This window comes from Balearica regulorum, chromosome 9, assembly GCF_011004875.1.
Source record: "Balearica regulorum gibbericeps isolate bBalReg1 chromosome 9, bBalReg1.pri, whole genome shotgun sequence".
Classification (NCBI taxonomy): Eukaryota; Metazoa; Chordata; class Aves; order Gruiformes; family Gruidae; genus Balearica; species Balearica regulorum.
In genome coordinates, this window is record NC_046192.1 from 1,316,937 (window position 1) to 1,331,551 (window position 14,615).

General features: G+C 64.3%; 2 protein-coding genes across 2 annotated transcripts; one reads left to right on the forward strand and one right to left on the reverse strand.

The window, feature by feature from the left end:
• Window positions 1–63: 63 nt before the first annotated feature.
• Window positions 64–6,774, reverse strand: PFKL (phosphofructokinase, liver type). Its single transcript, XM_075760716.1, has 22 exons — window positions 6,650–6,774; window positions 6,006–6,079; window positions 5,824–5,901; window positions 5,536–5,725; window positions 5,169–5,334; window positions 5,042–5,086; window positions 4,842–4,950; window positions 4,436–4,531; window positions 4,245–4,337; window positions 3,780–3,905; window positions 3,597–3,661; window positions 3,368–3,431; window positions 3,133–3,279; window positions 2,945–3,015; window positions 2,731–2,818; window positions 2,451–2,603; window positions 2,147–2,311; window positions 1,896–1,957; window positions 1,421–1,532; window positions 1,241–1,340; window positions 1,032–1,137; window positions 64–924 (listed from the first exon to the last, which is right to left on the reverse strand). The coding sequence occupies exons 1-22, from the start codon at window positions 6,732–6,734 to the stop codon at window positions 777–779; spliced, it is 2,343 nt and encodes a 780-aa protein (XP_075616831.1). The 5' UTR covers window positions 6,735–6,774; the 3' UTR covers window positions 64–776.
• A 1,195-nt stretch (window positions 6,775–7,969) lies between these two features.
• PROCR (protein C receptor) lies at window positions 7,970–10,289 on the forward strand. Its single transcript, XM_075761834.1, has 4 exons — window positions 7,970–8,090; window positions 8,209–8,445; window positions 9,378–9,644; window positions 9,726–10,289. The coding sequence occupies exons 1-4, from the start codon at window positions 8,036–8,038 to the stop codon at window positions 9,836–9,838; spliced, it is 672 nt and encodes a 223-aa protein (XP_075617949.1). The 5' UTR covers window positions 7,970–8,035; the 3' UTR covers window positions 9,839–10,289.
• The last annotated feature ends 4,326 nt before the right edge of the window (window positions 10,290–14,615 follow it).

The following is a 14,615-nucleotide window of genomic DNA, read 5'->3' on the forward strand; positions in this document are numbered from 1 at the left end:
GTGACACCCCCGTTCGTCCCCAAGGGGACTTGACGCGCAACAACCACTCTCCGGTGAGGCAGGTTTGGCTCCAGCGGGTTTTATCTCTAGAGGAGGAGAACAGCGCTGTGAACGGTACAAGATTTGGGGGGGGGGGGGGGTTCACAGAGCAACGGTGAGATGATGGGCGCAGCCCCGTCGGCAGCACCCGGGGCTGCGTGGTGATGGTCGCAGCCAAGCGTCATGCAAGGTGGCCGGGGAAGAGGGGCTTGCCAGAACCGGTGCTCTGCGCTGAGCCCTCGAGACACCCCACCAGGCAAACGCCACGGGAGGATGGAGCTTTACTGGGGCTCACGGGGCAGCCGAAAGCCCCTGGGACCAGCCCCTTACCCGCTCCGGGCCGGCACCACGCCCTCCTCAGCTCCCCTCCCGCATGCAGGGCGTGCGACTAGAAGCAGCAGTTGGCTCAGGCGGTCAAGCCGCTAAATGAGGAATCAAGATACCCCATCATTAAATAATAGGAATAAACTATTACGGGATCATTAAGGGCCTGGACTGTGCAGCTGGGCTCTAGCTAAACAAACACCTCTTTTCTGCATCTGCACGGGGACCCGACCCTGGACCAGCGATTTGGGGCAGGATTGTGCTGTTTTGGGAGCTGGGACCAGGCTCTACCTGCTTTAAGGGGTCACGGTGAAGCTACAGGGCTACTGAGAACGGGAGGGACCCTGTGCTCCCCGAGCAGCACGTGGGGATGGAGAGGACGCGGAGGGGAGCTACGGCCTGGGCTGGCGGGACTAGAAGCCCTTCTCGATGCTGAGTGTGCGGCGGGTGACGTGCTCCATCTTCCCCGAGATGTACTCGGTCAGGCTGATCTGGTAGTTGGCGAGCATCTTCAGCATCAGCCGCAGGTTCAGCCACCACTGCTCCTGGGGCAGCCTGTGCCTGCGCAGGGGAAGACGCAGCTCTAGAGTGGCCCCAAGGAAAACCCGGGAGGGCGTCCCCCTCCCCGGGACCTGGTGAACCGCTGGGGCATGGGGACGGGGACTTACTCAAAATCGGTGACTTTCTTGAGCTCCGTCACAGGGCTGAAGGCCACCACCTTCTTCCTGAGCCCGATCACGCAGGCAGAGTCTCCCGAGTTAGCAAACACGCGCCCTGGGGAAGGGGACACTGCCAACCATGGCCACCGAGCCCAGGGGCTGCCCAGTGCCACCAGCCTCCCCCCACCCTGTCTCAGGACCCCCAGCCCTCGGCTCACCCTTGCGGTAGACCTCCTGCAGCTTCTCCGACATCCACAGCACCGCCTTCACTCCCAGCTTGGTCCCGTAGTTGCGGTCAAAGGGGGTCGGGGCCCCCCCCTGGGGACAGAGAAATGGCAGTGTCAAGCCCGCCTGGTTCTCGGGGACGGTGGTGGCTCATGTTGCCCTGTCCCCTGTACCTGCTGGAGGTGGCCCAGGACGTTAATCCTGCAGTCGAAGATGCCTTTGCCCTCGGAGGAGTAGAGGTTGTAGAGGAACTCGGTGGTGTAGTGCTCGTGGCACTTCTCGTTGCTGGGGGAGCAGAGGGAAGGGATTGGGGGGCTGCTCCTTAATTTGCCATCCCCAGGGGGTCCCTCCGAGCTCCCCTAAACACCTTTTTTTTGCAGCTTTGTTCTCCCTGAGGCCCAAAGCCCCAGCCCATCTCCCCAGCAGGACCCTGGGGCCGGACCGGGGCTGGCAGCGGAGGCATCCAGCGCAGGACCGTCCTCCTGGCCGAGCACGGCATCACCGGGCAGGACGCCCTGCGCCCACCGTACCAAACCCCGCTGTGCCCGAGGACTCCTCTCGGTCTGCAGCAGGGGCTCGGCTCCAGCCTCCTTCCCCGCCACGGGGCTGGGTTTTTCAGCGAGCACCCCCAGGGGGTCCTCAACTCACCGCAGCACCAGCCCTCTTTGGATATCCGTCTTCATTTTGTCGGTCAAGTGCTCCACGTTGGCCTGCAAGACGAACACCGGGATGCCAGCGGTGCCCCAAGGCCACTGCAGCCACCCCAGGTCATTTGGACCCGAGAGCCACTAACGTCACCCAGCGACTTCACGGGACTTGGCTGGAGCCCTCCCTTTCCCTGTTTGCCTTCTTATTTTACCCAAAAAACGCTGCCAGAAAGCAGCTCCGGCCCCACTCACCTTCAGGTCGTGGATGGTGAAGGGATCTTCGTAAACGTAGGCGGCGTCGGCACCCACGGCGATGCCGGTGACGGTTGACAGGTACCCGCAGTAGCCCCCCATCGTCTCCACGATGAAGACGCGGCGCTTGGTGCCCGAGGCCGACTGCTTGATGCGGTCACAGCTCTGTGCCGGGAGAAGGGGGAGTCACACCAGGAAAACCCATCTTTGCTGCTGGTTCATTCCCACGCGTCATCCCAAAACACGATGGGACCTGGCGGAGCGGGACGGCCCCGTGAGCTGCCCCCCCCGCCCCGTCCCTCACCTCCATGGCCGCGTTGACGGCCGTGTCCGAGCCCAGGCTGAAGTCGGTGCCGGGAACGTTGTTGCTGATTGTGGCGGGGATGACGCACATGATGATGCAGAGCTCCTCGTACTGCCCGCGGGCCTCCACCAGCTGCAGCACCCCCTCGTACGCCTGCAAGCAGCCAAGGGCTGGGGGGATGCTGGTCCCGGGGACGGATCCGCACCCCAAAAGGGATCGTCCAGGGTGCCGACAGCCCGCCCCGGCCCCCACCGAAAGAGGGCTGAGGGTTTCCCCGCACCTCGAACCCCCCGATGACCAGCAGCCCCTGGATGTTGAATTTCCGCACGTTCTCCACGATCTTTTCCATGCAGGTCTTGGGCAGCGTCCTGCGGTGGGGAAGGGGAGAACAGACCACGGGCTGAGGACCGGGGGTCCCCGCAATCCCCGGGGACAGCGGCGTACCCTCCGCCACATCCCCTCGCCCCCCCCACCCCCCCGGGGGCTGTGCTTACCGCTTGGTGCCCAGCATGGACCCGCCGCGTCCCAGCCAGCCCGCCACGTCGTGCCAGCCCACCTCGCGGATCTGCAAGCAGCAGCGCTCGGTTTTGGGGTGATGGGGGGAGCACCCCACTACCCCCTCCAAGCCCACCCCCATTCCCCCTGGGAATCCCGCAGCACCCAGGCTCGCTGTTCTCCTTACCTGCCCCTTGGACAAGCCCTCGAAGCCGTCGCTCACCACGTAGACGGTGTGTCCCTGGCAGATGCCGATCCGCACGGCCGACCTGACGGCAGCGTTCATACCGGCGGCGGGAGCGCCCACGTTCAGGATGGCCATGCTGAAGGGGCTCTGCGGGGACGGGGGTGGGGACGGCACGTCGGCGCGTGTCCCCAGGGCAGGGACGGTGTCCCCTGCGGCTCTTCCCGTCCCTCCTCACCTTCTCCTGTGCCGGTTTCTGATGCGCCAGCAGCTTGTAGATGTTCCAGTTGTTCTCAAAGCTCCTGCAAGGACAAGGCGCCGTGGCCCTCAGGGTGTTGGGGGGGGGGATGCCCTCCAGGCTGCAGGAGCCGCAGATTTCCCCCCCCCGGGGAGAAGCCCCCGTCCCAGCATGTCCTTTTTGCCACCCTGCAGGGATGCCACCCCCCATCGCGGTCCCCGTTCCTCACCTCCCGCGGAGCTGGATGGCCTCCTCAAACCTCTTCTCATCCATGGCCTTCTGCACATCCTTCGTCTTGCGGCGGTGGGGGAGGGAAAAGACGTGGCCCCGTGACGCCTGCGCTTGCGGGGAGGGGAGCGGGACCCCCCCCACCCAGCGGGGTTGGCATACCCAAAATTCCCCCGGTACTCACCACCTGGACGCACTCCATGAGCGGCAGCCGCACCGACTGGTTCCCCGAGAGGCTCACCACGCAGGCGGGGGTGTCCGGCGTGGCCTCCAGCAGCGCCATCACCGCCTCCATCCCCATCTTGCTGCTCTGCAAAGGGGTACCCCCCCCCCCAGCTCCGTGACACCGGGGCCGCCCGTGCCGGCCTGGTGGGGTGCTCCCCTGGGCTTGGAAACCGCGCGGCTGCTTGCACCCCTGATTTACAGCCAGAGAGCTGCTGGTTTTAGTTAAAAACCCGTGAAATTTGCAGCAGAGGAGGGGAAATGGGCGCAGGGGACCGGGGGGGGACCTCTGAGCCTTGTCCCAGCTGGAAAATCCAACGGGCAGAGGGAAGGCAGGAGCGGGGCTCCCCAGCTGCCTGCTCCTTTCTGCAGGGTGACACCCCCACCCCGGGCCCCCGCACCGTGTCCTCCCCCCACCAAGACCTACCAGCACGCGGTCAAAGGCTGACGGGGTCCCTCCGCGCTGCACGTGGCCGAGGACGGTGACCCGCGTGTCGAAACCCAGGCGTTGCACCACCAGCTGCAGAGAAGAGAGGATGTCATGTTGGGGAGATGCCGGTCACCGCGGGTGCCGGAGCCGGTGCCGGTGCCAGTGCCGGTGCCGGAGCGGGCGCTTACGTCCTTCACGTAGTTAGAGGAGATGGGTTTGCCGCTGCGGTCGATGGCGCCCTCGGCAATGATGATGATGTTGAGCCGCGACCCTCTGCTGCGCGTCTGGCACGAGGGGAGGAAAACAGCCGCTGTGGCTCAGCCTAAACTCACCGAGCATCCTTCTCCCCGCCGCCGATTGCTGCCCGGGGGGGGGTGGCTCGGGTTCCGGGCGGCCGAGCCCTCGAGCCAGCGCTGCCCCTGGCACGCGAGGGCTGGATTTGCGCTCGGCTGAGTGCCCCGTTTCACAGGGACAATGGCTGGACCTCCCGAAGTTTCGCAGGGGCCGGGCGCCGGCCGCGGGGCTCAGCCCGGGTCCCTGCGGGGACTCTCCGGGGAGCAAAGGGGGACAGGACCGGGGGAACCCCCCCCTCACCTCCCCGAGCCTCTCGCACATGAGGTCCTCCCAGCCGTCCTCGGGAGGGGACTCGGGGATGAAGAGCCAGTCGGCGCCCGAGGCCAAGCCGGACACCAGCGCCAGGTACCTGGGGGGACACGGCAGTGGCAGCACCGGCACCGGCCCCGAAACGCGGCGTCCCGTCCCGCCGACGGGCTTCCCCACCCGCGGGGGCTTACCCGCAGTGGCGGCCCATCACCTCCAGCACGAAGGTCCGCTGGTGACTGCAAGGACACGGGTGGGAGGAGAAGGAAGGTGGGTGCAATGCCCTGGGGTGCGCCGGCACCCAGCACCCATCCCGCTCACCTCTGCGCCGTGGTGGTGATGGCGTCGATCACCTCCATGATACGGTGCAGCGCCGAGTCGGTGCCGATGGTCATGTCGGTGCCGCAGAAGTCGTTGTCGATGGAGCCCACCAGCCCCACGATGTTCAGGCGGCAGTTCTCCCGTGCCACCTCCTCGCTGATCTGCCCTGCGGGGGGGACGTCCGCGCCACCGGTTATTTTAGGGTGCTTCCCCCCGCCCGGCATCAGGCCGGGTCCTGCAGAGCAGTGGAGGAGCCCAGCCCTCCTGGGGGGGGGGGCACGGTGATGGGGTGCTGCACCTCTGGACATCAACACCCCTTGGATGCTTTCCAGTTTTTTTGGGAGAACGGGGTGGGGGGGGCACCCACCTTCTTGGACCAGCTCCTCCAGCAGCCCACCCCACTCGGAGCGGAAGATGTCGGCGCCCGTCAGGCTGCCGTCCCCGCCGATGACGCAGAGGTTGGTGATGCCGTGCTCCACCAGGTTACGGGCGGCCCGCAGCCGGCCCGCGCGCGTGGTGAAGGCTTTGCAGCGGGCGCTGCCGATCACCGTCCCACCCTGGAGAGATAATGGCGGGGGGGAACAACACACAGGTCGTCAGGCGGATTTGGGGGTGCGGGATTTGGGGGTCCCGCGGCCCCACCGGTGAGCCTCACCAGTTGGATGATGTTGGAGACGCTGAGCCAGTTGGCTTGCTTGATGTTGTCTCCCCCCTCCACCAGCCCCTCGTAGCCCTGCGGAGAAGCGGGGAGCGGAGGTGAGGGGTGCCCCAGCATGGGGGGGGGGGGGGGGGGTGGTTCCCCCTAACCCGTGTCGGGGAGCAGGGGGGAACCCCGACCTCATAGATGAGGAAGACCTTGGCTCCCACGTATATCCCCATGCGGGTGACGGCGCGGACGGCGGCGTTCATCCCTGGAAAGGTGAGAGGTGAAGCGGGGGGGCGCCCCGAGGGGCCCCGCGCAGGGTGGGCGCCCCGTAAGGGGCCGGATCCCATGGGTGACCTCCAAGCGTCCCCTTGAGCGGATGGGACCCACGCGGGCAGAGCCCGGGGAAACTCAGTGCACGGGTGGGAGCCGCAGATGAGCGACTGCCCCAGGGCGAGATGTATTAGAAACAGCCGCTTAGCCCCGCGTGGGGGGACCCCACCGTGGGGGTTCCCGCGTGGGGCCCGTGACCTTCCACGGCGGATGCTCCGGGGGTGACGGCGATGGGGCAGCGCCGCGGGTGGGCGGCACCGACCCTTCCTTCCCCCGCGGGGAGAACACGGGGGGGGCGGGGGGGGGGGTGTCCCCACTCCCCCGCCCCGGCCGCCCGCCGAGGAACGTGGGCCGCGGCCCCGCTGCGCGCCCCGAGGCCCCGCGGACTCCGGCCCCGCCGCGCCCGCGGGACCGGGCGGACACGGAGACGCAGCACCCGCGGGGCGGGCCCGGGCCCGGGCCCGGGGCCGAACTCCCCCGTCCTCCTCCTCCCGCCGGGCCCCACCTTGCGCGTCCCCGCCGCTGGTGAGGACGGCGATGGCCATGCCGGCCCCCGCCATCCGCAGCCGCTCCAGCTCCGCCGCCGCCATCGCTGCGCTCCCGGCACCGGCACCGCCGGACCCGCCCCCGGCCCCCGCCCCCGGCTAGGCCACGCCCCCTCCCGACCAGGCCACGCCCCTCCCGGCTAGGCCCTGCCCCCTCCCGGTCAGGCCACGCCCCCTCCCGGCCAGGCCACGCCCCTCCGCCCGCTTGGCCACGCCCCTCCCTGCAGCCGTGGCACGCCGCGCCGTGCTATACCGTGCTATACCGTGCTGTAACGTGCTATACCGTGCTGTAACGTGCTATACCGTGCTATAACGTGCTATGTCATGCTGTAACGTGCCATACCGTGCTATACTGCGCTATACCATGCCGTATCATGCTATACCATGTTATACCGTGCTATATCGTGCTATACCATGCTATACTGTGCTATACTGTGCCATACTGTGCTATATCGTGCCATACTATGCTATACCGTGCCATATTGTGCCACACCGTGCCATACTGTGCTATACCGTGCTATATCATGCCGTACTGTGCTATATCGTGCCGTACCATGCATACCATGCTGTGCCTAACGCACCGTGCCGTGCCATGCCATACCGTGCCGTACCGTACTGCGCCGTGCCATGCCATACCGTGTCTACCGTGCCGTGCCGTGCCATACTGGATATTTTAATAGAAATTTTATATATTTTGAATTTTAACCTATAATTATTGTAGTACAGTTAAACCCCAAACATACAGAGCGAGCCCAGCAGGGGTTTTCTTGTTCCCACCCATTCCGGGGGCTGCAGGGATGCTGCATCCTGGGGGTCGCATCCTTCCAGGGATGGGGGGGTCCCATCACACCAGCGCTTGCCAGGACCACTGGCGCTGGATGCCCCCCCCCCGGGCCCCAACTGGTGCAGCATGTTGCTGCAAGGCTGCTCCCTTTCACCCCTCCCTTCTCCCCCTAGAGCGGTCCCCCACCCCTGCGTGTCCCCCCAGCCCCCTGCAACACCCACGGGGAGCAGGAACGGGGCCCCTGCCCAGCCAAGGGATGGGGAAACTGAGGCAGGTGCCGGCTACTCTCTCCCCTGCCGGCAGGAGCGGTGCGTATGGTCCTGCAGGCCCCGGGGTGAGCTCAGCACGTCATCCCGCATCACCATCGCTGGGCACGGCAAGGTCAGGCGCCCCCGGCACGTCCGGCAGGGAAGGGGTGCGGGTGGCTGGGGCTGAGGAAATGGGAGAGACCTGGCTGGACTCCCACTCTCCTCCTCCCGCAGCCCCACCTCCCCGGTCCCGCTTAACTCCCCGCCAGGCCAGCCCTGGGGCCACCATTCCCGTCCCCATCCCGGTCCCCACGATGCTCCGGTTGCTGATGCTCTGCGGGGCGCTGGGCTGCGGGGCAGAGCGGGCAGGTAAGGCAGCGGTGGGACTGGGGGGACCTGGGATTGGCATGGGGGGGGGGGGACAACACACGCAGACGGCTTATGAGGAGGGGACGGGGCCGTGGGTGATGTCTGGCGTCTCTTGCAGCCCCGCTCACCTTCACCATGCTGCATTGGACCCACGTCTCCAAGGGCAGCTCCGTCTTCTGGGGGAACGCCAGCCTGGACGGGCAGCTCAGCCACCTCCTGGAGGGTCTTAACGTCACCCAGGTGCTGCCGCTGGAGCCCCCGGACGCCTGGACCAGGCGGCAGCGGGAGGTGACCACCTACCTCAGCTACTTCAGCCAGCTGGTGCAGCTCTTCACCAAGGAGAGGCCCATCAGCTGTGAGTGGTACCCGGGGGGGGGGGACGCGGGGACGCGTGGCTCGGTGAGGGGACGGGTCTCACTGGGGAAGGGGACCCCCCGCCCCCTGCGCTGCCTGGGACAGCTGGGTGAAGGGACGGGGACACGGCCAGGGGCAACACCTCGCCCCGGGCCAAAGGAGCGTTTCTGCGGAGCCGGGAATTGCCCACCCCGGAACAGGGCGATGCTCAACCTCCTGCTGCCCCTGGGGAAAAGGGCTGGGGGCTGCAGCCTGGGGGGCCGGGAGGTGTAGGCACCCTGCCTGCACCCTGCCTGCACCCTGCCTGCATCCCACCAGCACCCAGCCTGCACCCTGCTTTCACCCTGCTTGCGCCCTGCCTGCACCCTGCCTGCACCCCCCTTGCACCCTTCGCGGGAGGCACGGGACGCTGACAGGGGTGGTTTCGCGTTCCTGCTTGCGTTGCTCCGCAATCCCCCGTTCCCTCCGACCTTCCTGCCCACGGGGTGTTTTAACGTTGTTTTCTTTGTGACCCCCAAAGCAGTTTTGCCCCAGCCCCAGCCCCGCATTTCTTTACCTGGCCCTTGGGGAGCACTTTCTCACTTCGGGGGTTCGGTGTGAACCCCACGCCTCCCCCCACCCCACGCTCCCTGGGCCGCATCCTTCCACGAGAGCGATGAGTAGCTCGCTCTGTGCCGAAAAACCTCCCGTCTCTACAAAACCGAAGCTGTGCCGTACGCAGATAAGGAAAGGAAAAAGAAGCCCGGCCGCCCGGCCATCGGAAAAGTCGCTGCTGCAGCTAAACTGAGCGAAACCAAAGCTGCGGGTGGGGTGGTGCAAGGCTGAGGCCTCGCAAACTCAGTGCACGGCTTGATGCTGGTGATGGCAGTGGGCTGCTGAGGGTGGGAGCCTGACCCTGACCCTGACCCTGACCCCCTCCCTCTGTCCCTGCAGACACCCAGACCCTGTCCTGCCACCTGGGCTGCCAGCTCTTCCCCAACGGCACGTCCCACAGTTTCTACGAGCTGTCGCTCAACGGGACGGCTTTCCTCAGCTTCCACGTCCCCAACGCCACCTGGGAGCGGCGCTGGCCCGGCAGCGACGAGGTGGCCGCCTTTGCCGAGAGGGAGCTGATGAAGTACTCCATGACCACCCAGGACCTCCAGCATTTCCTCAACACCACCTGCGTTGACGTCCTGCGGGCTCAGAGCGCCGCGACGGGTTCGTGCCGGGGCTGGGGGGATGTGGTGGCACGGTGGGTGCGACCCCAGTCGTCACCTCCATCCCTTTCGTCTCTTGCAGGAAAACAGAGCAGCCGGTCGCACGCCACGTTGGTGCTGGGCCTGATCCTGGGGACCTTCGCCTTGCTGGGCATGGCCGTGGGGATCTTCCTGTGCACGGGAGGGAGCTGCTAGCGGAGCTGGCAGCCGCCCCACGTCACCCCGCAGAGCCAGGGGACGGACCCATCGTCACCCCGCGGAGGCAGGGACCGAGGCTGCGCTCCGCAAGGGATGCATCTCCCCGGTGCCGCTGGCTTTGCTCCCAGAGGACACCGGTGGCTTCCCGGCCCCGGCTGGGTTGACCCCCCCCCCAGCAGCAGCGGCAGCACCCTGCCCCGGGGACGGTCCCCACGGCGGGCTGGCGCGGTGCGCTGAGACGTAACGCAGAGATACGCTTGGCAGAGATGGAAAAAAATGGGGAAGAGGGGTGGGGAGGGAAAGTGGTGGGAGAAACAAGCAAGAAGGAGTTAAAAGGACGGCACTGAAACCCGCTTTGTCCCTGGTCCAGTGGGGACAGGTGCCCAGGAGGGAGGATGGCACACCTTGGTGGCACTGCTTTGAGATGTCCTGTAATAAACCCACCCATCAGCTCTCGGTGTCTCTCATTTCCCCCCAGCAGCGCTGACGTTGGGCTGTGGGTCCATCACGGAGCGGGGGGGACCCGCGGTTGCCAGCGTGGGGTGGGCTCCTCGGCGCGTCCAGCCCCCGCGTTGGACCCCGGGCCGTGCACTGGGAGGAGGCCGGTGGGGTTTGCGCCTCCTGAGCTCGGGTCGCCCTGCCCGCAGCTTTGCTTTGACTCCACTAAGTCATTTTTGCAACGGCCAAACGGCGACGCTTCGTTTCTTTTTCATTTCCTCGAGGCTGAGTGCAGCCGGCCGCACCGGGACAGCTTTTCTGAGCAGAGCAATGCGTTCACCGCTCTCCCGTAAGGATCTGCCCCGGGGGATACGGGAGCGCGAGGCCGCTGGGAGAGGGGCAGGCGTGGGGCGACGCGCTGCGCACCCCACGGCGAGAAACCGCTCCCCGAGGACCAACTGAAGACAGGCAGAGCTGTACTAGTGCGGTACAACTGCATTCATGGCTTTATTTTCCTTTTCCGCAATCTAGATCTGAGCTACTAATTACTCTTTGCCTCTTTAGACTTTGGTTTATGTTAATAATAAATTCTTGGGTGCGTTTCCCTTTCGCCCGTTGCAAGATTTGGAGCTGGATGCCCCTCCTGTCCCCGCTGCCCCAAGGGCAGGAAGGGCTGGGGGTGAGCCAGAAGCTGGCTTGGGCCATGGAAAGAGGGGACAGCGCAGGAGCGAGCAGCTTCCCTGGATTAACTTCCAGCTCGGTCCTTCCTAAATCCCCTTCCCTGCGGCTCAAAGCAAGAGAGGAAGGCTGGGAAAAGATGGGGGGAGAGTTGCGGGACAGAAAGGGGATGGGAAGCTGACACAGTGGTTGCCCTTAAGGAGGGACGGAGGCCGAGGTCTCCAAAGACCACATCTCATCACCCTGGCTGCCGGCCACCCCCCGAGCAGCCCCCGCCTCCCCCGGGCTCCCAGGGCAGGGGCCAGGGCGCTCCCCACCCTTCAGCGGGTTCCTTTGCAAAAGGGAGATGGCAGCCAAGAGGCCGGAGGATCCAAAACAACGAGCCCGAGGCACGCGGACGTCATCGCTCGGCCTCTCAACAAGTGCCCTTGGCCGGAGCTCCGTTGCGAGCTGAGCAGCGCGCGGCCCCGCCGCGGGCATCAGGGGACACGAGGCGGATGCTGAAGGTCAAGGGCGGTAGGTTTGCTCCCCGGTTTCCAGCGGGGAGAAACCGCTGCATTCACGGCTCCGCTTTGGTTTTCGGACTCGGGGCATCTCTTGGGGCAGATATCACACCCCGGTCCCAAGACTCGGAGCGATGCTCACGCCAAGCGCCCCTCGCCGGGCTGCAGCTCCGTGCTGGTGCTGGGAGAGCAGAGCGGTGCCCCGGGCTGCCACGCCGCCCTCGGACACGGGCTGGCAGCAGAGACGGCACCCGGCAGGGACCCGGGCTGGAAAAACTGGGGAGAGCTGGAACAACAGGGCTTGTTTTGCTTTTTGCTTCTGAAATGCGTCATCTTTTGGACAGATGAGGAAATCTCTGGTTTAAACAGTGCTGGAAAAGCCTTTTTCCTGCTCCCGGGCCCCCCACGTGTGTTGGTTGCAGCAGGGGAGCTCTCCAGAAAGGAGCTGACTTTGCTGGCGGAGACTCGAGACCAGCAGCGGACGGGGCAGCACCCAGCAGTGGGGATCCCCCCGAAACCGCGGGGTCCCCAGGAACAGCCTCATCCCGAGCTGTGCCCAGGGGCACCCAAAGCTGCTGCCACCCCCCCATCCCAGCGCCCAGCCCGGCCACGGTGGCCAAGAGCCCAGGGGTTATGGCAATAGCATCCACCACCTGCCCCAAAATTTCTCTTCCTCATCCCAAAACCCCCAAAGTGCCTCATCACGGGGCCACCAACACTGGTCCTGGAGCAGCACGCTGGGGACACGGGGCCCGGCTGCGTCCCACCGCTGCCCCAACAGACACCATCTCTCCAGCAGCTGGTAGCCACATCCATGGCCGCTCCTCGCCCGAATTCGGCTGTTCTTCCCACCCTCGATCACAGCTTGGGACAGTCGCCAACGCTTAACCGCGTATCCTGTCAACCGACGGTTGTTATTAATTTGCTCCTCAGTTTGTTTGGATTTTTTTTTTTTTTTTTTTTTTTTTTTTGCTTTCTGCAAGAGGGTGAAGCAACCCGCACACAGACCTTCGGAGGCTTCAACCACCCCGTCTACGCAGCATCTCCCCTGACACAAACCATCCCGGTCAGTCGCACCGACGGCCGCGTGAGGCATTGCTTTCCATCCCTCAGCTCCGCTAGCGCTGGTTTGGATAAGGGTTGAGATAAGACGCCCAGCCTTGAACGTTGTTCCAGTAAGACGATGCTGACGTGCTAGGAACCGGCTTTCCCCCGCGCCCACGGGTGCTTCAGAGGGGATGGGCAGGGTCCCCGTCCCGCCTCGCAGGGACACGCGGTCCCCTCGCTGCTTTTTGGGTGGCAGATCCCGATGCAAGGTCGCCTCGGCTGCTCGCACGGCATCCTTGGCTCCGTGCCGCGGTGCCCTGCCCGTCCCCAGGGGGCAAAGGGCCAGCTCGCTCCCGGAGCTGCCCGAAAACTTGGCACTGGGCTCCTGCGCCTGCTGGGGTGGGGAGGGGAGGCAGCAGCTAGGAAAAAAACCTAAATGCGGGTCTGATGGTATCAGTGCTTCTCAAGGAAACGGGTTGCACCAGATTTACGTCTGGAAGGAGAAAGGGATTATCTCTGTAAACAGCCCTTACGCACTCGGTGGCATCATCCCTTCTCTGGAATAAAGCTTCGTTCTGCTGAATCCCCCCCAGGTCACGCTGTCACAGCCCCAGCTGGTTTTGTTTCTGGCCTCGCCACTTTCAGGATGGATGTCGCATCCTTTTTAACCCAGGGGCTGCGCTGGGGCAAGGGGATTTGCAAGGCATGCAGCCGCCAGCCAGCCCTCCCTGAGCAAGGGATGCTTTTTTTTTGGGGGGGGGAAACACGACACAATGTAATTTTGTCACGTATCTGCTTTCTAGCAGGATATTCTTTCTCCTAGGAATATTTAAGAGCAGAGGAAGCGGCGGTGCTGGCGCATCCCTCCCCACAGGGTGCCCAGGACCCATCGCTGCCCTCTTCCCTTTCCTCTCACCTCCCAGGTCAGCGTGTCTGACCGAGCCAGAGGAAACAGGAGGAGAAAGCTGGCTGCCGGCCAGAGTCAACACCAAGCAGGGTTATGTGGCAGCGGGGACGAAGGGAGGCTCCTGGGCAGCGGGGTGCCACCAGAACTGCCACCACCACACCTCCCACCCTCCCTGGGGACCGAGCAAGCCGTGCGTGTCACAAGATGCTCCACCGCTGCTCATCGGCCTGATGGCACCGGAGCCGCTACCCAGAAATCGTGTTAAAGACTTCCCGTGAGGAATTACCACCTCCCCTTCCCTCCCCAGGCAGAGGCCCCCCACGGTCTCCAGCTGTTTGAGCTGATGTATTCAGGAATTTTCTGCTTCTCAAGAAGTGCTTTAACATCCACTGTCTGGGAATGCTTTCAACCCCTGCCTGGACTCGGGGACTGGTCTGGGATGGACAACAGGGCTTTCCATGCAGCAAGCCCAGTCTGCGGAGGGAGAGGAGAAGCAGACGAGGCTGCTGGGGCACAATGCTTTCTGCAGAAGCAGAGCCAAACCCTGTTCTCATCCACCTCTGGGACAGGAAGGATCCAGGCACAGCCAGAGGCAATGGGATCTTGGAGCGAGCAAAGGCCTGGAGAACACACATGGCTTCTGGGGTGATCAAAACCCTTCACCTCAGAAACCTGCACCCCATTTTAGCCAGGCAAGGACCACGTGCTTGTTCAAACACCCACTTCCCAGAACAGCAAGGACAAGCGTTTTGCTAGAAGAACTGAACACCACGCCTGTATCTAAACCATCAACAATCCTTGACTTGTGCAAGGATTTAGGGTCAAAGGGGACCAAGACTTTATTTTTTATTTGATCCAATCTGGGAAGAGCAGCATTGCATGGAAGGGGCTGGAAATTAAGACTGTACATTACAGGAATCTCAGCCGAGGTCTAGACCTCGCAGGGTGTTTGCTTGGTCCCAAAACCAAGAAGAGGCAATGTGAACATCTAAGCCTCCGAAGAAGCATTTATATGAGATAAAGGAGTCCACGTTTGTCTGAAGGCAGAAGATCCCAGGTCTGCACACCCCCACAGCAAGCAGGGGAAGGAAGCAGAGTTACTGGGTGTTATTTGGGGCCTTCTTTTCTATTTTTCTTCTCAGCCTAGTAAAAGTTGGGGTTTTACAGCTACTGTTGCTGCTCTACTGGCCTCTCAGAGAGT